The sequence below is a fragment of the Lineus longissimus genome, chromosome 17, assembly GCF_910592395.1.
Source record: "Lineus longissimus chromosome 17, tnLinLong1.2, whole genome shotgun sequence".
Classification (NCBI taxonomy): Eukaryota; Metazoa; Nemertea; class Pilidiophora; order Heteronemertea; family Lineidae; genus Lineus; species Lineus longissimus.
The window spans coordinates 14,350,839-14,377,572 of NC_088324.1; the positions used below are offsets into that span (position 1 = coordinate 14,350,839).

A 26,734-nucleotide genomic window follows, 5' to 3' on the forward strand; every position below is an offset into this window, starting at 1 on the left:
TGAGAATCAGAAATGATGCATTTATAGTGACCACATGCAAGACATCTTAAATCTTGCTGATAAATCTGATGCCGAGCTAGATGTCTTAAATCATGCCGAAAAAATCTCTGATGCCTAGCAAGAGATCTTAAATCTCACTGAAAAATCTCTTACCCTTAGCAAGTTATCTTAAAACTGGCTGAAAATTGCAGGGTCGAGACACCTACCTTGACCCACCTCAACTCCAATCATTCATAGTCATCCCCAAGTCCATGAAAATCCAAGATCCGCTGTCCTTGTGTTCCTGTAGAATGCTGGAACCTTAAAAATATGAGAATCGGAAATGATGCATTTATAGTGACCACTAGCAAGACATCTTAAATCTTGCTGATAAATCTGATGCCGAGCTAGATGTCTTAAATCATGCCGAAAAATCTGTGATGCCTAGCAAGAGATCTTAAATCTCACTGAAAAATCTCTGACCCTAAGCAAGTTATCTTAAAACTGGCTGAAAATTGCAGGGTCGAGACATCTACCTTGACCCACCTCAACTCCAATTATTCATAGTCATCCCCAAGTCCATGAAAATCCAAGAACTGCTGTCCTTGTGTTCCTGTAGAATGCTTGAACCTTTAAAATATGAGAATCGGAAATGATGCATTTATAGTGACCACTAGCAAGACATCTTAAATCTTGCTGATAAATCTGATGCCTGGCTAGATGTCTTAAATCATGCCGAAAAAATCTCTGATGCCTAGCAAGAGATCTTAAATCTCACTGAAAAATCTCTGACCCTTAGCAAGTTATCTTAAAACTGGCTGAAAATTGCAGGGTCGAGACACCTACCTTGACCCACCTCAACTCCAATCATTCATAGTCATCCCCAAGTCCATGAAAATCCAAGATCCGCTGTCCTTGTGTTCCTGTAGAATGCTTGAACCTTAAAAATATGAGAATCGGAAATGATGCATTTATAGTGACCACTAGCAAGACATCTTAAATCTTGCTGATAAATCTGATGCCTAGCTGGATGTCTTAAATCATGCCGAAAAAATCTCTGATGCCTAGCAAGAGATCTTAAATCTCACTGAAAAATCTCTGACCCTTAGCAAGTTATCTTATAACTGGCTGAAAATTGCAGGGTCGAGACACCTACCTTGACCCACCTCAACTCCAATCATTCATAGTCATCCCCAAGTCCATGAAAATCCAAGATCCGCTGTCCTTGTGTTTCTGTAGAATGCTTGAACCTTAAAAATATGAGAATCGGAAATGATGCATTTATAGTGACCACTAGCAAGACATCTTAAATCTTGCTGATAAATCTGATGCCTAGCTAGATGTCTTAAATCATGCCGAAAAAATCTCTGATGCCTAGCAAGAGATCTTAAATCTCACTGAAAAATCTCTGACCCTTAGCAAGTTATCTTAAAACTGGCTGAAAATTGCAGGGTCGAGACACCTACCTTGACCCACCTCAACTCCAATTATTCATAGTCATCCCCAAGTCCATGAAAATCCAAGAACTGCTGTCCTTGTGTTAATGTGGAATGCTTGAACCTTAAAAATATGAGAATCGGAAATGATGCATTTATAGTGACCACTAGCAAGACATCTTAAATCTTGCTGATAAATCTGATGCCTAGCTAGATGTCTTAAATCATGCCGAAAAAATCTCTGATGCCTAGCAAGAGATCTTAAATCTCACTGAAAAATCTCTGACCCTTAGCAAGTTATTTTAAAACTGGCTGAAAATTGCAGGGTCGAGACACCTACCTTGACCCATGCACCTCAACTCCAATCATTCATAGTCATCCCCAAGTCCATGAAAATCCAAGAACTGCTGTCCTTGTGTTCCTATAGAATGCTTGAACCTTAAAAATATGAGAATCGGAAATGATGCATTTATAGTGACCACTAGCAAGACATCTTAAATCTTGCTGATAAATCCTATGCCTAGCTAGATGTCTTAAATCATGCCGAAAAAATCTCTGATGCCTAGCAAGAGATCTTAAATCTCACTGAAAAATCTCTGACCCTTAGCAAGTTATCTTAAAACTGGCTGAAAATTGCAGGGTCGAGACACCTACCTTGACCCACCTCAACTCCAATCATTCATAGTCATCCCCAAGTCCATGAAAATCCAAGAACTGCTGTCCTTGTGTTAATGTGGAATGCTTGAACCTTAAAAATATGAGAATCGGAAATGATGGATTTATAGCGACCACAAGCAAGATCTTGCTGATAGATCTGATAAATCTGATTTGTAGTAGCAAATATTTCATCATGTGATACAGTCGGGGTTACATCATAATGTTGCAATTGGATGCAGGTAGGAACTTCATGCAAGGTAAAGGCAATTATAGTGCTTGGCAGGTCAGGAGAGTTAAGTTGGGAAGAGGGGCAGTGCAGTCAGTGCGGGCAGTTATTGTGGTGAGTGAGAATGATATAACCCTGACAGTACCAAACATGAAACAGTTGCAAAGATAAGAGAACAAAAAATATCTCTTTAAAAAGTATCTTTTTTGATTTCAAAGAAAGCATTATGCATGGTCTGTGATGCGCAGTGGTTGACACTTTGTATTGTGTGAATCTGTCAGCACAAACCTGTGCTCTGGGTAAACTCCATGCTCAAAGATCTCATGTTGGGCTTGGCTGTCTTCCTTGAGTGTGCAAGTGGGGCCATCGGCATTCAACGATTCAATAGGCACTGAAAATATGCTGAAAGATGCAACATGATTACTTAAACAGGGCTGCAGAGCATAAACTGGTCTGATCAGAGAGATTGCAGCTTAGTATCAAGTGCCAGACGCTGGTACCACAGTCTGCTCTATAAGAGGACGATTAAAAGCTTACTTCTCACCTTCTCTTGAAACCAACACAATTCTGTGCTCATTAAGAAACTCAAGGCTCAGAGATCTTATCTCGGTTGTCTTGCCTTTGTGGACTAAGGTTGGCCATCGGCATTCAATGATCCATGGCAATCAAAATATCTGAAATAATGCTGAAAGCTGCAACATGATTAACTGAACCAGGACTGAAGCATTTCTTTTCCTGAACAGAGAGACGGAGGAAACACAGTCGACTCACTATCTGCACTATTACTAGAGAACTACTCTGGACTCTTGGGTCTTTGCGAGATTAGTTTTCTCTGCAACCCGAGACGGAATGATGAGCATCTCATGTTCAACTTGCTTTCATTTCGCAGTCAGTTTATTAGTTACCACTGTATGCCTTAGAGGGGGCAGAATGGTACTGTTTAGACAAGAAGTCTCTCCAACAGCCACAAGTATCCCTTCAAAAACATCTCAGCAACAGGTTCGACCCAGTTAATCTGTCAGCGTGGCTGACGAGTAGGTTGGGAATTGTGTGTGATCAGTTCTCTCAAAGACGCCCGAGACAAGGATTAATATCTTGTGTTTATAAGTTACCATTGTTATGCCTTAGAGGGGGCAGAATGGTACTGCTTAGACAAGAAGTCACTCCAACAGCCACAAGTATCTCTTCAAAAACATCTCAGCAACAGGTTCGACCCAGTTAATCTGTCAGCGTGGCTGACGAGTAGGTTTGGAATTGTGTGTGATCAGTTCTCTCAAAGACACCCAAGACAAGGATCAAAATCTTGTGTTTAATGGCGAACAAATGCTTGCCCTTTCCGAAGACACCCTTTCAGGATTCTTCCTCCCACGGGGGTGACTGGCTCTTCCACCCTTCCCCCGCTCTCCCCCTGCGAACGTATCAATAGATAAAGCCAGGTCCTTGAGATCACGGTGGAGTGTCAACAAAAATTGCAAGTAGATGCCAGGGAGACCACTATCTGACATCCATAACAGCCTACTTCCCTCTTCAGCTAGTTACAGTCGGTGTGACACAACAGGCGGGATAGTGGTTGCCAAAAGTTTTTGATTGATTGATTTATAACATCATTTGAAAGTATATTTTACGTGGTATCAAGAGAACACTTAAGAAGTCAACGTCAAGTTCTTAATCAAGTTCTTGATTTCAGTGTTACCTGACCACAAAAGCTTTACAGGGTCGTTCAAATAACTTGTTCAGACAAGAAGTCCGGTGACCAGATTTGGCTGGTTTCTTCAGTGTGATCACTGCCGGCCAAGGTGCGGTCAAAAGTGTTGCACTAAACATAATGGATGAATCAGTACATCAAGTACCTGAACTGTTTGAAACTGAGAGTCAAAGAAAAAGATCGCCAAGAAACTACATCAACATTTCGGGCATGCATCAGCAGAAGAGTTTAAGAAACTGATGTCTGATTCTTGGCTCAAAGATATACTGATGATGTGACATCACATCATGTGGGTCTTTGAAAGATTAGTTTTCTCTGCATCTGTTCTGATCATTTGGAAAGTGGAAAGAAGTTGTACTCGCCCAACTTAAAGTAGCTCACATCCAAGTTGACCTGCCTCGAGTCTTGGCCTGCGGAAAAATCCAGACGAAACTCATTCAAAGAGAAAAATGGGAACAGAAATATTCAACTGTTGAAAGGTTCAAGAATCTCCTGCTGAATAAGCTGAACAAGTCAACTTCAAATTTTGTTCTTCAAATTTCGATTCCTCAAATTTAGATAAATTTGATCAAGTTGTTCAGGAACATGAGACACAAATTTCCACACTTACTTCAGTCCAAAGACAAACCAACACTGATTCAAAATGCACAGGGCAGTTAGAACTGGTTCTGCTAATTAAGTCATGTGACCCAAACCTCCTTTTCATTAATCCAGTCTAACCTTGTCCATTGTCCCGGTGTCAAGCCTGTCATGCTACTGCTTCAATTCTGGTTCATAATGCACTGATTAAAAATGCACAGGGCAGTTAGAACTGGTTCTGCTAATTAAGTCATGTGACCCCCCAACCCATTTGATTCAATAGTCTATGCCTGCATGTATTGTCTAGGCTGGCCTAATCCCTTGTCCATTTTCCTGGTGTCAGGCTGCCATGCCACTCCTTTAGTTATTGTCCACACAATAATTTTGTGACATATTGGTCAGATTAGTTTTGCTTAATGGAAATTAGTGTCACCAGATAATGTTTGGTTAACACAATTATTGAGGGTTCTGCTCTTTGAATTGAACTTCAATTCAGTTTCTTTATAGATTCTATACTATTTGGATCTGCCAAGAATCCAGTAACGGTTATTAAAAAGACATACTGTACATGTACACAAATGTGATATCATTTTATTACTATAGATAAGAACTGTGGACCAAAGAGTAGAGAGGCACACCTCGCCAGTGAATCTCTCTTGGCCTGATCATCGTTGGGGGTCATCCATGATTATCAACAAGCACTTGTGATTTGTGAGAATATTGATCAACATTTTTAAGGAGAAGTTTAAAGACATACATTTGTCACTTGGACTCCCTAGCCACAGGCACCTGAAAGATCTAGAATACAACACCAGCCCAGCTGATTAACACTCATCAAAGCATGAGTGGTGTCACCTACTGCAGGCACATGATTTAGAAATAAAACTTCCAACAAGTTTCCCATTAGATATCAGTTGATCAAAGACATTCTTTTCTTCCTTGACATTTAACATTGGCTTTAACAGGGATATATTAATTATATAAGGTGTATTCAGAGCTGGCTGAAATCACTCTCATCTTGAACTTCAACAATGATGATCTGTCAACGCTGTTGATGAGACACTTTTGTCATGTTGACGAAGGAATACACCCAGGGTGCTACAGGTCTCACGCTGATCTCACCAAGACAGCTGAATCCAGCTTCCAATAGCATCTTCCTCTATGGTCATTAAGAACTTGATCCCTTATCGAATTAGTTATCAAGTAATTGGGTGATGGCCAGGTTCAGCAGGTATAAAAATGACTGTTCACAGGCAGTGCCGAGATTGGCTGTTTCCCAGCAGCATAAAGGCTTACTCTTCCACGTGATTTGAACTGGGTATGTCTAAGCCAGCTCACCAAGGAAGTAAAGTACAAAGTTAGAAATCTCACCCAGTTGTGATATTTCAAACGTTGCGACACAAGCTTACATAATATAGAATTATTTTGACTGTTATGCAAACATGTCTGTCAAAGTGCTGAATTGTCAGGATAATCTTCAAAACAGTTTGCTACTTCGGCAAAACATGGATGAATTATGTGTCACTTTAATTTGCTGCACAAGTCAAATGACAACGGTTGGGATGTTGGCTCAGACAAGCCATGTAAACAAAACTTTAAGATCTTCCTTTCAGCCATCATGTTTTTCCCCGACTTCATCAATAATCTCTGCTCTTGCCTGTAATCTGCAACCTTCATGACTCAGATATGGGCAGGACAGTTTTGCTGCTAACAACCACTTAGTGTGCCTGATGTTGATTTTTAGCTCACCTCTCCGAGAGGTGAGCTTTTGCTTTGGCGTGGCATCTGTCGTCCGTCGTCGTCCGTTAGCAGGGCACGTTTCGTAACTAGTCTGAAGCTATTGACTTGAAACTTGGTACACATGTTTCCCCATGTAATGAGACCTGGGTGACCAAATTTCAGTCCGGTCTGATTCCTGATTTGGCCACCCCGATTGGCACCAATTTTATATCATAGGTACATCTAATTGTAACAACCATTCAATGTGTCACCCGGGTCTTTTTTGATTTTACCTACTTTTCAAGGTCACAGAGGTCAAATGTACTGTAAATTGGCCATTTTGGGGAAATTGTAACTGCTTGGACCTACATCGAACCTAACACTACATGACACAATACCATGCTCTTCATCCATCTTTCCTCCACATGAGGTGAGCACAATGGCCCTGGCCATTTCATGTTCCTTTGAATTGGAAGTTGTCGGCACAAATGCTGCTCTGGCCTACTGAATCCAGGCACCATTTGTCAACCCATTGACATGACCATTCATTGGAAAGCTCTCAATGAACACTTACTGATGGTTCCATTTGTAATCTTATCAACGTGACCATTCATTTGAAACCTCTAAATAAGCTCTTACTGATGGTACCATTGGTAAACCCATTTACATGACCATTGATTGGAATGGAGGACACTGAACATTTTCTGACATTTCTCATAGTGGCTGTTGATTACCATTCATCTCCTCAAACCACAGTGGCTTTGAGACACTAATAAATCATGCAACAAGTTTGTTAGGAAAGGAGATGTAACACTACCACATATATCTGTGCATTCCGTGTTCAAAACACACATCCATTTCAGACCGAGTTACATTGGAATGGACTCTATTTGTCACATGCATTGACTATCATTTGTGTACATCATTGTACACTGAGCGACAGCTTCATTTGACCATCTAAGCTTTAGACAGAAGCCACTGCTAATGCATGATATGGTGAAAGGAATATACAGTCGAGCCTTGGGCTCATTGTGTCCTTGGCTGTGATACATTGTGCGATCATGTTTGGCTTTTAGAAGGTAGAGGATGTGATACAATGGAGAAATCTCCTCGATACAATAATATTCTCATTGCGGTGGGAGACGTGGTGATTTCAATGGCTTCTTTCTTTTGAGGTGGATGGAAGTTGCCGGTGGTAGTTAATAAAGAAATAGATGCTCTGTTCGGAGATCTTTAAAACATTTTTCTCGAATAGGAAGATGTCTCACACTGTCTTGAATGACATAATTGAATGTTTTCACAAAATGGGCATGAAAATTTAATGGTTTACAGTATTGTGTGCCAGGCGACCTAACCAACTGTTGCAGAAATGAAAATTTATGGCACTCCACTATTTCTCCAGTGAGGTGTCCACACAGCACAACAAGTGGCTAATGCATCACTAGCTTAACAAAGTCATCTTGACAATGCTCCATAGATCAGGCTTAATCTACTCCGGATTTCATAACAACCATTAAAATGAGTAACAGGCGTCACCTAGGATACAAAGCTACTCCGGGAAGAGTGATGACCGATGCTGATCGCTTCACTCGCAGCTGGTGATCCGCGATAGAAAAATTACTTAATTCTTGCATGGCGTGTTTATGCTTGCAGAGATTTTTATGTATTTTACAGGGAGACGATCAAAGGCCTGCGCCTATGTTCGCTGGATCGCTTTTCAAATCAAGCAGGTTACTGATAATTGGTTTGATATTAATTTTATTGCATGTTCAATTCTTTTTACCGGCACCTGCTATAGTCTCTGCTAATGTGAGATTGTTGTCGGACTCAACAATTATTGCACGTCACTGCGACAAAAATCCTGTACATATGAAGACTCCACTCTCTAACAAATAGTGAAATGACTGCCTTGCGCTTATGATCAGTATTCTCTTACTAGAGGCGTCGACAGTAAACAATGTTAAGGCAGTGAAATGGATTATGTCACTACAGCCAGCCTTATTAGGTCTGCTATCAATCCTTCCATCAGTCTGAGCCTAATTGGTTTTACTCTGTGCCAGTCTCGTGTCCACAATACCAATGAGCCAGTCATGTGGGATGAAAGAGTGTAATGGTGAAGTTGATTCAGTGCGTGAAGAGGTTAGAAACCACAGAATTCATTGTAACTTTAAGGAACCTCATGGCCTAGTGGCTCACACTGCTGGCCACCACGCAATAGGGCCCGGGTTCGATCCCAGGGAGAACCCATGATCGTATGTCTGGATGAACCGGCGTGGCTTTCAAGGAACTACGGTATTTAAAAGTTCCTGGCTCTTCACAGTCCTTCGAATGAGACTCAAAACCGAGGTTCCTTGTACCTGGTGTCTATGCCAGGGCAAGCTAAGACCCCACCAAGTGAGAAACATGAGTAGCTTGCGTGGACTCTATCTCTCTCGCCAAAGTCGGACCACTAGGCCAATAAACCACATTGGCACCTAACCGTAGTGGCACGCAGGTCACGCTCATCCTGCCTTGGATGAGGATTACTCCTAGGAGAATGACCCCTCCAAGTGCAGAGTGAACGCTGAAGAAGAAGAAGAAGAAGAATTTTAACCTCTTTATTCAAGCAGTCTGTTTTGGCCTTCGTTTTATAGGCTGACTTCTACTGGAGGTGTATTCTTCAATAAGCCTCTCAAATGGATCGGTCTGAAAACTTCTTGGAAAGTCAAATTCCAACGACTTGTTCAAATTTCAGGTGTTCGACTTCGATAAAGTTGACATCATTCAGTTGATATTTTCACATAACAGTCCTAATAAAACATTTAATTGGCAATTTTGGTGATTGACATTCAATTAGTATAGAGCTGATTTGGTTCAGTAGGTTTGATAATTGTATTTGATAGCAGGTGAAATTGAGAGGTGCCATGTTCATCGGTGACTCTTGAATGTATTGCCGATAATATTGATTGCTGTCCAGGTATAGAATTCTATTGAACAAACAGCCTCCAATGCCCTTGATAATCACCATTTGATCCTTCAGATTTTCCAGGCAGATTCAGTGTGAAAAAGCCAGTCATTGGCTTCAACTTTCAATAAGTGAATGCCCCTTTTCAGGATTTGATACCTGTCTTAAGTAACTTATATTTCAGACCAATTTGACCACAACTGTTTTTTACGTGCCTATCAGAATGCACTCTGATAGGTCAACCAGACTCCACAGTCGAGTGGGGAAAAAAACTCCATCTTCAAACAGGTATTTTCTCGATAGCTGGCTGATGACGGCACTTACCACAACCATCTAATACCCTTTACAATATAAAGCCACTCTACACATATTGATCGAAAAGCCCTTGATAAAAACCGTTGGCTCCTTCAGATCGATGAAGGCAAGTATGAAAAAAACTTCCTGATTGTGGAACACCTGATCCAGAGCCGCTAAGGGACCATCGTGGGTAGTTGGACATTGCTAGACAGCCCTGGAGGCTGTGAAAAACATGTTCTGCGCTAAAACGTGTCAGGTTGTTTAGGCTTGCTTGGACACCTTATCTAAAGGATGGCTTTTCAAAGCTGTGGTAACGTCCTCTTCTATATTCAAGATTCTGTTAGTGGTTGTTTGGTTTGTCTTGAAAGATCGGCGTTGGTTGTTTTTTTTATGGTAAGAGAGTTAGGAAAGTTAGCCATTGCTATAAGTCTGGCGTGGAGGATCTGAGAAACAACTTCTTCTTTAACCATTCAAAGCAAAAACTGTGGATGCAACTACTGCTCAAATTTACTTTAACTAATGAGGGGAAAATAACACCAAAGGGGAGGCTCTCCTTTGGTCAGCAAGGGGAGCAACCGTTTTATTTGGTGGATTTTTCTCCCTTTCTCCTTTGTAGCTGATGGCGCTCTTTCAGACTTGTAATCCTTTCATTGGCGATAGTGGGCCATGCCAATTTATCGGCATTACACATATTATCCATCCTTCAAGAAAGGAGGAGACTTTAGGATTGGCATTCACTTTCGGTAAGTTGGCGTGGTCTGGACAGGCATCTGCTTCTGTTAATAGGCCCAGAACATTCCACTTTTGACTAAGATTAAGATAAGTCGGTTTTAAGGCCTAAGTGGGTGTGCTATCTCAACAGAATAGAGTGCTTTTACCCTGGGTTTTCAATTGCTTTTGTGACATTTCAGGTCTTTTGGAAGAACTGGGTATGCTATCTGAACAAGATAGAAAATAAGTCATGAGTGCTTGGGCTATTGTAGCATCAAAAAGTTTTGTTTATTCTTGGGATTATCCATAGCATCAAAGGAATTTTTTTATTTGGCTTCCTAAAGTGGACAATGAATGATGTTGCAATTTTTTTTGCACTGATGACATTACATACATTTTCCCTAATCGAAAAGGGGTACGATACTCCATTTACATTTTTAGCTCATCTGGAATAATATGTTTCCTCAATGTGGGTGGATATACCTTGGGTTATCAAAAACTTCAAAAGACTTTCTTGTTTTCTGTCATATAATATAGGCAATGTTTCGAAGAAGAACTAGCTAAATTTGTTACTCTATTGGAAGAAGAAATCTTGAGCATTATCAGAAATAACTCGGAGGATGGTGTTGGAGGGTTTCTCAAGTACAACACCATCCTCCCGAGTTGTGTCAATAGATAATGGTGGCATTCATCACTAGATAGGGTGGATGGTGCGACAAAACATTGGAAAGAAACCTTACTATTCTACATTTACTTGGATCATTCAATAATATTTACATTTAAAAATGCCTCGCCGATAAATGGGGTAAATGGGATGGATTCAGCATTTTTCGTTGCATTCTGTCATAGATTTGTGCAGCTTAGCTGACTCAGTTCGCCATCTGTGATTTTTGTGTCTTAGAATGTGCTTAAGCCAATTCACCTGGTGACATCTTCCGGCTTCTCTTGGGTGACGTGATTTTTTAAAACAGAAAGTTATCGTAGAAACGTTTTAAGACAAAAAATCAGAGTTTTTCTGTGTCGTCATGAATGTTGTTGGATATCTGCGTGGTTGTCCTCTGGCTTCCCTCAGGTGATGTTCTGTTCTTTCACAAATAGACAAAACCATTAGCTCTTAATGGATGAGTCATTAGGTTAAAACATTATGGCTATAAATGTCAACAGCTACCAGAACGCGGTTGTATTCTTTAGTTTTAAGCGTAGGTGCAAATCATTTTCACATGAGAGAAATATAGAGTATGAACACAATGTAGCATCATTGAGTCAGTTTCAGTACTACACATCCTTCCAGAGCAAGTCAAAAATGTGGATGGTAGTGAGATAATAAAGCGTTTTCTGATCTCAGAGATGTCTAGAAATGGTTCAGTGACTAGTGGACACCTCCTCAGTATCCTAAATGGCTCAATAATCTAATTGGTTTGGTTGCTTGGCAACACTTTGATCTATCACTTTGACAGATCGAGTCCCACCTCGGCACCTCCATAGCAAACAAGTCTCTAATTTACTTGGCTGTATGCGTTTGTTTAATGCTTGAGAGTTTTTCATTGATTCTAATTAAGTTAGGTGATGGGAAGGTATTGAAAACGTCTCAACTTACAGCTCATTTTGTGAGGTAAACATTGACTGAAACACCCTCATGTTAACCCTTTCAAGTCTGGGCTATTTTGAGAACCTTGCGAATATGCGCAAATTCCTTGGTATAGAATCAGGGCTTTTCAATGTGGCTTTTCATCAGTCCTCATTGTTTTGGAAGAACAAAACATAAACATGATATTTCTTTATCAGCAGCAAGAGAATTGGATGTTCTAATGCAATACACCACACTGTTTTTGCTTTCAGACGAATCATGTTGCTACCTAGATCAAGCGTTTGATCTCAAATCATGTGGAAAACAAAGAAACTGTCTTCTTTGGCTGATTAGATTGTGGCAGTCAGATTATTGGTGGCAATCATTGACAAAGATACTTCAGTGGGGCTTTTACTTTGGTGAATCTTTGATCGTAGGGAATCCTTTTAATACAAGGTCAAAGGAGCTTACGGGATGAAGGGTGGATAACCTGCCCAGTCATAAAGATATATGTTGTGTCAACAATGAGTTCATGAGACAAAAAAACCTTTGAAAAGCATTGTTTTTGCTTTATTCATTCAGGTCTTCATTGTGAGGTGGAAACCCAACAACCTCCAAGTCAAATGACTGAATGAGGGACAAAAGGTGACAGTCATAGTTAGTGATCTAATACAAGACAGAACCCTTTGTGGATGAAATTGACATGGGCTGGAAGTCTATTGTGTATTGGACTGCTAACTACTGCTACCTATTACTACTCAATGGCTTTCGATCTCTGATTGACTGCTGGACAAAAGCAATGTTCATTGGTAATTAGAATGTGGTAGTTTAATCTTTGTTTGGTATAAGGAATCATTACAAACCAAGGTCAAAGGAAACCAGCCCATCATTGCCTGTTTAGGGTGGACCATAGGCACCACCATTGTGGGTTATAGATCATAACCAAAGATGTCTACTCAATGATTCAGAATCAACAGCCCTTATTCTTCTTCATTTGCTCCTCATCTAGGTCTTTGTTCTCCAATGTTTATGATGTCATAAGAAACCCCACTCTTTCTTTCTTCCTGACTGAGTCTCCTTCCGATTCTTATCGGCAAACAGATGAAATGATTTTTAGGTCTTCATCAACCACCTTGTGTTTGTTTCTTCTTGGTACAAAATATAAAAGTGATATGTGATTGGACTTTCTATACCCTTCTGTCATAAAGGGATCTACCTTCAATAAAATAAAGAATACCACTCTTTACAGGCACCCTGCCCAAATAAGGTGATGGTCTATGACCTTCCTGCCTTGGAAGTCTTTCACAATCTACTCTTATTTTCTCAAATGATGTCTTAAAAACAACATCCTAAATTTTTCACATCAAATATCCCAATAACAAAAGGAGAAAGAAGACGATAAAGAAACAACGAATAGGACACTCATCAAAGAACATGCCCCAACAGAATGAGTAATAATGGACAAAAAACAAACACAAATGAAAAATTACTCACACCCAAGGCAATAAAACTTAAGAAAATCCTTTAATCTCATTGTCTTTGAAAGCTGGGGTGTTTTTCTCTCATTTTTTAAGAGCTGGGATCTTATAAAGTGTTCAGTTTTATTGTGTTATCACAAAGACTCTTTAAACATTACACTTCGGGCTGAATTAAACATCTTCAATGTCTGTTAAACCGTGAAAGTTCTTCTGCAGATGTTGAAGGTCAAGTTGTTTGAGGCCAAATGCTTCACTCGTTTTTTGCACATCAGGATCTTAAATAACGTTAAATTCTATTTCTTGATGAGAAAAACTTTATACATTATGATACTTCAGGGCAATTTTGATGTCTTTAGTGTCTGTTGACTTTGAACACTTTTGCTGCTATTTGAAGAACATGGTTTTTAAGGTTGATCATAGTCAAAATGTTTCAGGCAAAATATTAACTCCAAATTGTCCCTTGTGTTAATCATTCGAAGGCATGTTTTAGAACTTTTTGATTTCATTATTTTCGATGTAAATGCAAATATTTTACAGCTGTCCAGATGGCAAAACTGCTTCAAGGATTGGGCCAAAGTCTAATGGAAATATATCAGGTTTCTTTGATAAAACCATCAAGTTCAAAAAGTCAAATAGTAGAATAAATTATTAGCAATCAGAATCAGATGAAAGTGATGTCATCTTGTCTTCTGGCTATAATGGACCAATCGATTATTTTTTTTCGTTCCATGTTGTCTCAAAATTAAAACCATTGAAAACTGATGAGGAACATTTCAGGGCAGAGAATCTAGTTCAAAGAGGATCAAAATAGCTATTGCTTTCAAAATATTGTATATCTACCAAACGGACCAATAAAACTTTCAGTACCTCTGGCAAAAAAGAGCAATCGTTTCTTCTTCTGTTGGCCAGACGGATTTTCTCTATGTGACATATTTAGCTGTCTGGCAATAATGAGAAAAATGAGAAATAAAAGCTCAAGGGGTAAGGGTTGAGTTCAAAAGGGATTAAATTGCGGTCTCAGACAAATGAATAAAAAAGGTGGAAGAATATTGGCAAACAGTTCTCGTTTGTCTTTTGTTCTACGATATTAAAATCTTGTCTAATTCAAATTTATTGAATCCTGAGGGAGGCTTATCGGGAAAGACTTTACACAGAGATGTTAGTTGAGGTTATCAGAGGCCATTAGATTCTCCCGCCCTAACAATCCGGCACGCTGAACAAACAATGCCTGGGATGACTTTCGTTCATTTCGTCTTCTCAAACATATGGATTGACTCAACGCTCCTAATGCAACTTGAACAAATGATTCGTCATTCGAACAATTAGATTACATACGAACAATGGGTTTATGCAATGCTATTGTTTGGAAAAACCAATGTGAAATCTGCATTCTGTTTTGGTGCTGGAGCATGAAATCTTGCAATGCTAAGGGATTAGCAAAAATAGTTCTGCCATCGTTGTGATCATGTTTGAAGATAGAGATCCCAACAAAAGTTTTGGTCGATTGTCATCCTGACTTGTCTCCTCGGATAAGAATCATTTAGTAATATCATCATGTAATATGCCTGTGTCGTAAAGATGCCTCTCTACTGTCCCTCTTACATACAGTATCTTCTTGGCAACCAAGTCATTTGCAGGGTCACTTAGTCTAAATGACACAAGGATAATTACCGCTTTGACAGATAACTGATTACCATGTTCTGAGAACGTCTCAAAATAACCAATCCAGTCTTAGGATGAGGACATATTAAATCGTGACATATGTTCATCTGGTTGAATCAATGAAAGGCTCTTCTGGAGTCGCAGACAGCTAATCCAAGGTGACAGTCGTGGAATATCTATGATTTGAAGATGGGATCTTAGTGTTATAAAGATGGGATAAGTGTAAGAAGGTTGAGTTGAAGCTTGTTGAAGATACATAGTGGCATGTCATTAAAGGTTTGATGAATTGGTACTGAACTGTTGGTATTGGTTACCAAGGCACCACACCATGGATTGAGGCAAAATAAGACCTCCCCTCAAGCAATGTTTGGTGAGACAACAGGTACCGAGAGTGAGGCTTCAATTTCTATACTGTAATGCCTCAAATTTAACAAAGAATTCTGAATTTGACTGCTTCCATGACCGAGTAAAAAATTAAAGAACAGTTAAAAGAAATTTATTCCGTCTCACTGGTAAAAGTAAGACATCACATCACAAACATCCGATCCCCGCCAGCCCTCCTCGAGCGTCAAAACCATTGTCTTCCATCTATAACAACACAGCTGACTTCCTGGCGTCATCTGATCTGAAATCAACCCCACTCCGCCCGTATCCAGTACTCTGTAAAATGACTTGCCCGCCTCGAGCTACAGAGGAGGAATCCTTTCCTAATGACTACAAAGTGACTTCATTCTAGTTACAAAAAATAATGAAAAAGAAATTCCCGTTGGGTTTTCGTTTGAATTGTCGAAATGAAGCGTGGAATTGTTTGGGTTGTTGGTTTGCAATAGACAATGTCACTACAAACAATGTCATCAAGAAGCTCTACAAGATGGCTGTTTTGGAGCTGAAACTGGTCAAAGGATAAAGCATTGATTTCTTGAAATTAAGAAGTTTCAAAGAAAGGCTATTAATGTTGGTTGTGACGTTTTCTTTGAGGGAAGATTGGGGTGGTAGAGAAAAGTGTGCAGAAAAGTGAAAAATGTCTGTCCTGATGAATGATAAAGATATAAGATGCATCATGTGTCTCGTGTTGGCCAATATCCCCTCCCACCTTCCACCATATTTTCTGAACCATAAGAAATGTTAGTCAGGGAAGACTTACAAGTTTTCTTACGAGCATTATGCATTTCAAGCATGAGTTGGTGAAAATTGAAAATTTCTCCATGGTTAGATTTGTAAACACGGTGGTAATTGCCCCTTGACCAAATCCTCACCCCTGGGAAGGGTTCACATGAAAGCTACCCTAGCTTATAAAGGAGCTAGTGATCTAATGCTTATTTCACTATTTAACACTTTAAACGCTATGACTAACAGCTTTGAAGAAGGATCTCATGATGTCAGAAAGTTCTCCCTTATTGATGAATTGGTGACACGGTCCTTGAGGCAGCTCAGTAGTAAGTGAAAGATAGCGTTCTGCCCTCCTGGGACCAAAAAGTTAAATACGGCCCTGTTGAGGAGTTTGACCATGGCAAGGATGCCTCTGTTATGGCCAACATAAATTTGAGAACTTTTCAACATATTTATCCATCTGAGACTGTTTCTGAGAAATGTTCCAACCCATCTCTTCACACCTGAAGCAGTCAATCTATTTCATCATTACTCTGACTCAAGCCTGATTGAGTTCACAACTGTTTTCTTTGTCTTCAAGTTTGCACAATAACAATCTGCTCTTCCCCCTCCCCCCTCTTCTGCCTTTGATGCTCTTGTAATAACAATCTTAGATGTGCCCTCTTTGTGATGTCATGGTTTACTCAAAATTGCTCATTCTCATTTCGTCAAATTTCAGAATTTGGCTCTGATCAGATTACTCAGATCTCTCCCCTGGAATAAAAACAAAAAACTCCAATCACTGCTTTATCCGATGATCAAGTTTTTTCTTCTCCTTCTCCATCCTATTCATATCTTTTTGTCATGTGGTGTTCTCTCCCCCTAAGTTTGCAGGAATAGATCGGTTAATATGCTCAGATCGAGGCAAATATATGTTAATTCGCCATGAAACAAATCTATGCCAAAGGGCCACACTGAGCAGATTTGGAGAAAGAACCATGCCGAGCACTGATACAGCCACACCACGCAGAATCTAAAACCGATTCCCAAACCGGGATTCCATCAACTCGTGCCCCTGGCAGTCAATCTAGTTACTCATTATAGTCAACCAAGCCTGATTGATTCTACTATCATTTTCTTTTGTCTTCAACAACAGACATCGGGCAAATATGGAAGTTTGCAAAAAAGCTGATTACTGCAGTTTCTTTCCGCAGGAAGTGTGATGACGTTTGCCTTGTAAGCTAGGGGTGGTGTGGCCAATAACTGATTGTACGATATCACTGTTGGCTCTGTGCGCACATAGGTCAACTTCAGTCTTCATTTACGCCAGGGTTATAAGGTGATTTTGTTGCGGGGTCTGTGTTTCGATCCCGCCAAACACGAAAGGCTTTCTTTCTTGACTTACTTAAACCCTGTTACTCCAAATAGAGCATAGGTCACCAACAAGACTACTCCACTTCCTCCTGTCCTTTGCAGTTCTCTCTACCTGGGTCCAGTTGGGTCAAGGCTTTCAACCCGTCTTTAGATATCAAAAAGATTTCAAATTTTTCTCTTGCAGAAATGATTTTAAAGATGTGACCAGAGAAGAAGGGAGCTGAAGAAGATAGACTGAGGAAGAGGAGATAGTGTCAAGCAATTAATAGTAAGTACTGGTGTACAGGCATTCAGAGAGTGTGATCGTGCAGTGGTTAGGGTGCCAGAGGTTGTGGGTTCAAATGCCTTTTGAGGCACTTAATGATCCCATAAGAGTTTGAAGTTAAATTGAGTTTCTCATTAAAAGACCCTTTGCGACCCAAACTCATCCTTATTAAAAGCAACAAGCCAAGAACCCAGTTGGTGATGTGAAAGTGTTTCACCAATGACAACTTCTGGTAGAGAAGTGCCCAAAACTTGGCATCCAGTCTTCTTTATCAATGATTCCGCTGATCCAATACTGTTAACTTCCATGTATTGTGTCAGAACAGGTGAAACAATTTCCCCTCCTTCCTCGGAGAGAATTCTGCCTCAATCGATGCATTTCTTCTGCGTTTGATCTACAATCTCATCATCGATTGGCTAAGAGACAGATACAGACCCTCAGGTGAAATTAAACTAGAATTCAAATCCAAGTCACAGACTGTTAGTGTTTCAGTTTCGGATAACGATCTCAAGTTCGTTTGACAAGTTCGGTTTGTATATTTTACCAGGTTATATGAAAGTAAGTCTTGTTTATTGATTTGTGTGGAAATAGAAATGAAAGTATAGGGTCTGGTTTCATGGGTCCATTTACAGTTCCTTACATGTAGGTATCATTGCTATAAGGCAAGTCCGCAATGGCCTTTTTCTCAGCCATACTGCAAAACTGAAACCTCAGAGTAACCAGAATCTGCCCAAAAAGATCTGGAGGCTGAACACACGGAGGGATATACAGGACCTGTTAACGGTATCGTACCATTCTTGGAAGTATTCAGTGTATTTTGGACAGGTTCTAGCTGCTCCAATCTTGAAGCTTCAAGGGATGAAATTCACCATTTGTTCCATGTTCGTATATTTGACCTTTGCAACAGAAAAAAGGTTCAAGTACAGCTGTCTGACCTCGTACATGGTGTCATCTTAATGTGTTAAATGATGTGAAAGTGTCATCAAGGGGAATTAGTTCAGATTGGGCTGGTTCATTAAAGGTTGACCAAAAGTTATGCGATCTTATCACATTTGTTATGTCCAGTAATTGCCAAACTTCATTAATTGACGCTGCACCAACAGGACCTTTACGCCTGAAGAGTGGAAGTCCACCAGATGGTGGGGGGGGGGAGAACAATAGGGTCACTCGCCAATGACAGCAGACTTTGTTCTAGCGTAAATGTTTTCAGATAGTCGATGCAGATTCCCTGGTTGATTGTGAGAAAAACAAACAGGGGTAATTACTACTTGATGATGTGATATGTCTGAATGAGCCTGAGGGTGTCAGATGTCCTCGTGCAGCTTTCTGACTCCCAGGTTTTGGTACCGCTCCATACTTAATCATTAATGATACCATGAAACATGGGTCATCGCAAACTGGAGCAAGAAAGACAACAATAAGTTCCAACAACTCATTTGACCCCCCCTCCCCCCTTGTTGCCCCCTTCCCCATAGTTCATAATGATGCCTTAACTCCTGAAAGTTTACTCATTATCACAAGTAAACTTCCATGTCTTGGCTGAGCTATCAAGCAACATCAAGTCATGTGGAGTTATCGGTGTCACAGTTCCGCTTGACATTTCATATCTGGATATGGATGCCAAGATATAGATTGATTAAATAAGCAAGGTAGCTCTGGTGTTTTTCTTGTGTTATTTGTTGGCATTTCTCATTTTTGAGTAATTTGCCTTTTCTCATGTTAGCGAGAAAGAATGTGAATGAATTTAGGCTATCTTAAATCTTGACTGGGTCGAATTTTGATCACAGGAATTGGTTAACGAGAGCTTTGAAAATGACCCCAACTTATGGGTTTAAAGTTTTTGCTATGAAAGGCTTCAGTTAATAACACGTGGTATCAACCCATCAGTGGTGAGGTCATCATTAAAATTCTCATACAGCTAATAAGGAGGAATCTTGTTTAATTAAATTCAAGAGATGCAGACTGATTAGGAAGTCGTACAATTCTAACTTTAACCTTTTAGAACTTCCCAGATAATCTTGAAAATAGTGACAGTTTTTGTGATGCTCTTTCGTACAGACCCTGGTCAGTGAAAATGTGTGCTACCCATATAAAAATCACCTTTATTGGGTGTCTAGATAAATAGGTTGTACAGTCTTGAACCTTAGTGTCAGTTTTCCCTGATGTCGACATAGTTCAGCTGCTTTGTTTAATTAGGGGGAGTTGAGATCTTTGACTTATCACTGATACTTTTTAAGTATACGAATTGAAATGTACACAAAATCTGTCCACTTTCTACCAAGTTTTATCTGTATACATACAAGGATACGAGAGAAGTTACTGTTCTCAACCTCCCTTGTGTCCAAGGAATACACCCTTTAAGAAATTACTTCCAACTTTTGTGCTGGTAGATATCAGTTTGCAGTATCAACCCTAGGCTACAGCACGTGCAATTCTGCTCATATTTTTTGCTGTCAGTAAGATATGAAAAGATTTCTTCTGAAAAGATTTCTGCTGTTGTGTCTCTTTATGGTGCTAAAACTTGGTTGGTAGCAGTTCTATATAGCTTAGATTCCCTTACGAAAATTGAACTCTAATTTACCGTGTGAAATCTAAATTCACCATGGTGATTTTCATATTTTCACTCTTTTTTCTGCTCAAAATGAAAAAAACATCATCAGTCCCAAAGATTTTTTGACTTGTTTTTTTTCTGCTCAAAATGAAGAAACATCATCAGCCCCAAAAAAATTTTGGCTTTGAAAATATTTTAAAATTATGAACTTATAAGGTTATTATAGTGACAAGCAATTCAAGTCTCACCATACCTGTAAATCTTTTCTTGAATGGATCGGAAAAAAGACCGAATACCTCGGAGGAATTAGTTTGTACAAATCCAACTAGTCAGTTAAATGCCAACTTAAGTTAGCGCTGACGACGTTAGCGACAAAACTTGTTTTGAACTACCGGGGCCTGAACATGAAACAAAAGTTTTTCAAAATCTATCGGATCATCTAAATATTGTAACTCTACTACGGATGTACCAAAAGTAAAAAGGTTGTCATTATTGCCTTTATGTCTGATGGATCTTGTACAACAATGAAAAAAATGATCGAACATGAAAAATTAATGACATTATTCATGCCGTTTCCAGAAGAGCGCATCGCATCACCATCACGCAGACTGCGACTGCACAAATATAGTGAATGTCGATTGAAAACAATTAGAATTAGGTTTTTTACGAGATCTTGTCAGTTTCTGCTCGCTAAGCCAAGATAAAGGCATTTTATTAATAATGTGTTATTACTATGGTAACAGATTTTGAATATATCGCTCAAGGTGCTAAGATTGCGAACGAAGCAAATTAAGAAAATCTTCTGCAATAAAAAGTGATATGATGAATTTTGAACTTGTTATACTTCCCTGAGGGACTACTGTATAGATGAAGTATTGGTTTACCCTTTAAGCAAAGATGAATTCTGTGACAGTGTGGGAAATAATGTACAGGGTGCTCCAGATAAAATGCTGGTGTTTGAATACATTACTGATTGAACTGTTTGAAACCAATATGTCGTGGATTTGCAATGTTTGTATAAACTTGTTACTCCGCCAAATCCGAGACAACATTCATAAAATAAATGAGTTGTTCTTTTTCATACACTGTGCACTTTTTTGTTTAGCTCAATCTGAGACTTCTGCGGCAGTATCATATCTCGATGAAAAGCACACTTATCATTCACAGTGTTTACATGTACATGATTTATTGAGTGCTTTTTCCATCGAAGGCTCAGTTTGGGTTCGAAACAATTAATATAATATGACATAACTTTGAAATCTAAACAGCTCTCAGGATCATTTTGCCTCATACATAACTGCAAATGTACAAAATAAGGGATGGTATCAATGACTTTTTACATTTACCAGAAAGCCCTTCTGAGTAGTACTTGGTTGAAACCTTATCTCGTGAAGTATCCCAGAATACACCCATTGCTGCTGCATTCGGCCCAGACATTGTCGAGTGTGGGAGCATCTCCCACTTTATGCTCATAGTGAGTGCCATTTGGGAGGTTTTCAAGTGGACTATTTTGGGTAAACATTAGGCTGCAGCCCCCTCATGGGTCTCGAGTGGAAAAACGGATGTTGGTGTCAGGGTCGCTGGGCATTACACTATACTATGTCAGACAGGTTTTGTTTCAAAATTAGCTTTTTGTCATGTTTCCCTTTACTCTCGTCTATCAAAATGTGCATAAACTTTCAAGTTATGAAATGAGCGTGTTTGACCAAATGTCGGTGCGATACAACTCAGATGGTGGTGCGATCACTGACCATCTCCACTACAAAACTCTGTCTGGGAGGATTGTTCCAACATTTGCCTTTTCCCATGACACTATGATTTTTTCCACCATTCACTTGAACAATTGGGCAAGACACTTTCCTTCAAGCTTTTGCACAAGTTCTGATCTTGTTTTTTTCTCTTGTTCTAGGAATCGGAGCCACGTTCCAAATATGACGCTGCGGCCATGATGTGAGAACGATGGAACGGAGCTGGACGTAGATGGTAGAAGGTGAAACTTTGATTTATGGTTAAAGTGCGGGAAATGAAGGAAGAATTTTATATCTTGAGCATCCAGAGACGATTTTCATGTTATTTTATCACAGTTCAGAATGTTTTGGTGAGGGACATTCATGTCTGTGGTGACATAATGATGAAAAATCTTCTGTAAAATGGTTGTCGGGGTTACGGAATATGCTTATTCCTATCACTTTTACCAGAAATGAAAGTACTTTGTGATTCTTAGAAACTGAAAGTATAAAACTTCTTGATTATAAAACATCAATATTGGCCCTCCAGAATGAATTGTTCTTGTCCTGTAAGGTTACTGCAACATTTGTGGTAAATTTTTCAAAAGAAGGAGTTGCCGCCCTCCTAAGTCTTGATCTTTGTCTTAAATGAATAGCAAATAAGCAAAACAACACAATTTACCACAAATTTCTTTGTTTTTCCTGTGGTCATTGTGTTTGTCACACTATGAGGCGACAATCAACTTTAACCCTTGATTCCAGGGTCAAGGTTTTAACAGTTTTATGCAGATTATCCCCAGTGTGCACAGTATGGAAAACAGTCCATACATATATATTTGCAAGTTTGTGTGTTTGCTTTGCAATTTCCTTTGTTTTGGAGTGGACAAAATGTTTAATCGTATAGAATGTGACCATTTTTCAGAAGACATTTGAAATATGCATTTGTCTCTTTGTAAACCTATATAAACAATAAATAATTTGATAATGCTCATGGAATTTCGTAATGTCCTTCATTGAATTAGCGTTGAACTGGCATACGAGTTGAGTGATAAGGAAGCAGCTCTTTGTATCAGTGTAGCAATACTGCATGTAGATGCAGTAATAAAGTTTAATTGTTACAGTATTTGATGCATTTTTTGCATTTGTGATGGCCATCGCCACTTATGCAGTGATCCTTTTTTTGAATTCCGCAGATTTTCAAAGGCGTTTTAGCTGAAATAGCATAAGGCATCTGAATATGTTGACTCAGGCCTACATGCATGCATAATGTAGGCCTGAAACAACCTTTTCAGTTTATAAATGCTTTTTATGCCACAAAAAAACCGTTGGCTTGCGGGTATCTTTAGTAAATGAGTGATCCAAGCAAAGAACGGTGTCACATCAACATTAACGTAATCAATGCATACTATGTGGACGACCTATATGGGCATCTCGGGCCAAGTCAGTTGGAACAAAGTGCCCTCATATTATAGTCAATACATGCACACCTCCTAGTGAGTAAATAAGTGCCCGGCACCCCTGTGAATGATTAATCGACTCAGCTGAACAAATCCTGCTCCGCTAATGCTCCCCCCTCACGGCCATAGTGAACTCGGCAAGTAATAGCATTCACTGCATGTATTGATTCTTCTACTGTGTTACTTTGCAGAGAGCATATCACTTGGAAATTATGGACAGGATTTTTAGCTGAAATGACGGAATTTCTGCCCATTTTAGGCAAAAAAATGGGTACCCTCACCAGGACTAAACAGGCTATTCTACTGAATTTGCTCTCATTGTGGATTTGCTTGTGTTTCCAAACCGGGAACACGAGAGCTTCATCCACTAAGTTGGATATATGTAAGTGTCTTTGGGTTTCCATTGTCGTGTAGTGTATTCTGTATGTTATCACTGAGTACTGTGTATAAACCAATACATCCTGTGCTAACGTCAAAAAATTTCGGCTTATGATATTCCTAAATGAGGCACGTTGACGTTAGTATTCGTCTGAAGCCCATCTATTGCGATCCAGCTTGATTTAAATGCTCAGAATTTCTTTGTCGTGTGCGGTCAGCTATTTTGGTTTTGTTTTGATCTGCGACAAAGCAAAATGAAGGATGCTGGGTGCGTCTATTATGTTGGGTACACCTGCCGCTAGTAAATGTATCGCCAAAATCAACGTCAAATTTAAAATGGTATGGTTTCGGAGGCACTGCGACGGAATGAAACATTTTTATAATAACACATTCTAAAACACATTTTAATATGATCAAAAATTATCAAAATGTCAAAATTTGTGTAAAAATATACACCTTAAATTATTCTGCATCAGTATTGGTCAATGAAAAATGGATTCTCTTCCTGAAGAAAAATGTGGATTTGCAGCTTGGGATATTGTAAAACAAGGATTCTTCAGCGGATTCAGTGATTCTTGTGGATTCCTAACGATTGGCGACGACGATGCCTGCTGCTAGGATACTCATATCGTGAGTCGAACGGCATCATTGGAAATGCTGCAGCGTCCCGTTATCGATGTTGTGGGTACGCATAAAATGTGGACATCGGATTTATCACCGGAGCTGCGTACGTGTGATGGATTTCTGTTCACTTGTCTGATGCTGATGCAGAGAGAAGTTTCAGTTGATGATTTTGGGCGAGTTTTATTTGGCAGTTTTGCTATCAACAGAAAATATAAAGCTTTATACCCGTCATTGTCCTTAAAAAATATTGTGCAACCAAGATTGAAAGTATACATGATTTGTGATTTCCTCTTACAAATCAATCAATCGATCAGTTAATCAAAATTAGAGTATTTAAATCACCCAAGCACCAATTAATAAATGAGAGAACGATAGAATGATTGACAAGAGAAGATCAGGCATTCCTTCCATAAAACTCAGCTCAATGGACTCCGGTCACAAAGACTTCACTAATTCATTATACTACCCTTTGCTGAATCAAAATTATGAATCAAAACACACAACACAGACACATCACAAAACAGTTTCGTACATGGTGCTCAGCGGTAATGTTTTATGTGTCATTCCCTCACATTTCAGCACATTACCATTCTTTCCTCTCTCATATCACTCGCTGGTTCATTCTGCCGCTTTCATGGGCAATTGTAACGGATTTCATTTTCTCATGTAACCATTCATTCATAAGCATACTGATGTTGGCTGTTGAAATATTAAAGTCTCTCGATCGGCTTATCTGTTTCTGACAGATGGTTGGAGACTCTTCTTCCGAATCTCGAATTTTCAAGGCCGAGGTCGCATTCGACTCTATAGAGTGCAATTGGAGCCTTTGATTGGTCAGGATGGCATTCCATATTTTCAGCTGTTTTGGATTGTTGGTTTTCTGGTAATCTGCATAACCAGGATTACCATCCAAGTTGCTTTTGATTCGCTACTAGAGGGCATTGGACAGATGGTTTTTACACTCCACCCCTGGACGTCTTGCCTTAGCTAAATCACGTTGTTGAGAAGTCCACTTAAATTTTGTGTTGGTTGGTTTCACCTGAAACAGATGGTTTCCTTGAAAAAAAGTAATTTTCATTTGTATCTAATTTCTTATTCTACACTGTATTGAAATTCATTTTGCAAATAACTGATCTAATTTGATCAGTCCTGGTCACGATTTAACATCTGAACAGTTTGCACCTCAGATTTTTACCAGAGGGCATTTGCGGAACATTTGTGTTCCCTCTCAAAAGCACACACAACCCAAGTCGTGAACTTCATTTGCACACTCCCAAATTGATTAAAGTGCCTATGGCGAGCAGGAAAATTATGCAAAGTTCAAAATTTTAATGGATTGTTAAATTTGTCAGTCTCCCTGGTGCAACACAATGGAAAGCTGTTTCATGGGTCCTGAGGCTAAACTTTGTGAAGTTCGAAGGATGGGAGACGATGGATGGAGCCATTTTTTGTTGGTCCATGTACAAGGTTATTGCAGTTTGCAAACATGTCAAAACTGTCAGAGTCAGGTTGTAGAAGAGAAGGAATTTCAAGTCAATTCCGGATTTCCTTCTCTTGTATAGAATTCATTCCTTGATCTTGAAATCCTGAGTGACTGAATGGATCAGGCCGTTTTTCCCTCTAAACTTTATGTTTGGGATACAGCCAAGTTGAATTAGGGATGGACTGAACTCGGTTTGAACAACCAGGCCCATGAACCCAACCCTATTTTGTGGTTGTCAAGTGCCACCTGAACCAGCCTGATTGCTGATTCCTGGCAAGCATGACAAAAGTACAGGGCCAATTCCTCCTCATCCACTATGCAAACTCTAATCATAAATTCTCTGTTTATACAAGACAATGTTTTTGTGGTAATTGTTGGTGGTAATGGTGTTGGCAATATCAAGTACAAGATGGGATGTTTGAACGGAAATTATGATCAATCTGTCATGTCTATGCACAGTCATAAGATTGGCTTTGGGAGGCATGCAGGATGTCGGAAAGGAGTCCTGGTTTGGAGTAATTGTCAAACTGATAATCAATCATAGTGGCAGTGCATAAGAGTACATTGCAGTGCTCACTTTGTTAGGTCAGAGTTTGTTTGGAAAAGATAAGTTTACCACTAAATAACTTATTTGGCTTATCTTTCGAAAAATGTCAGGAGCATGACGAAATATGTACACACCAGTGGCTGCTTGACCATGTCTTCAAACATGGTAAAGTCAAGCTTTTGATCGAGAAGATCTGGCTGCAATTTGTGAAAATTCATGCTCGGCACTTCTGAGACCCTCAATGAACTTGTTAGACCTCAAAGGGGGCATGATTCATGT

At 39.5% G+C, this 26,734-nt stretch overlaps 1 protein-coding gene across 8 annotated transcripts in view; it reads left to right on the forward strand.

The window, feature by feature from the left end:
- The window catches only part of LOC135501091 (discoidin domain-containing receptor 2-like), a 206,177-nt gene that overhangs the window by 36,232 nt on the left and 143,211 nt on the right, over nucleotides 1-26,734 (forward strand). For all 8 annotated transcript variants that reach the window (XR_010449554.1, XM_064792885.1, XM_064792888.1 and 5 more), the window contains exons 2-4: nucleotides 17,608-17,691; nucleotides 22,149-22,229; nucleotides 23,615-23,805. Coding sequence is in view for 7 of the 8 variants with exons in the window: in XM_064792885.1 (XP_064648955.1) it covers nucleotides 23,658-23,805 (148 nt within the window). In the remaining variant the exon portion in view is untranslated. The remainder of the gene's footprint in view (nucleotides 1-17,607; nucleotides 17,692-22,148; nucleotides 22,230-23,614; nucleotides 23,806-26,734) is intronic.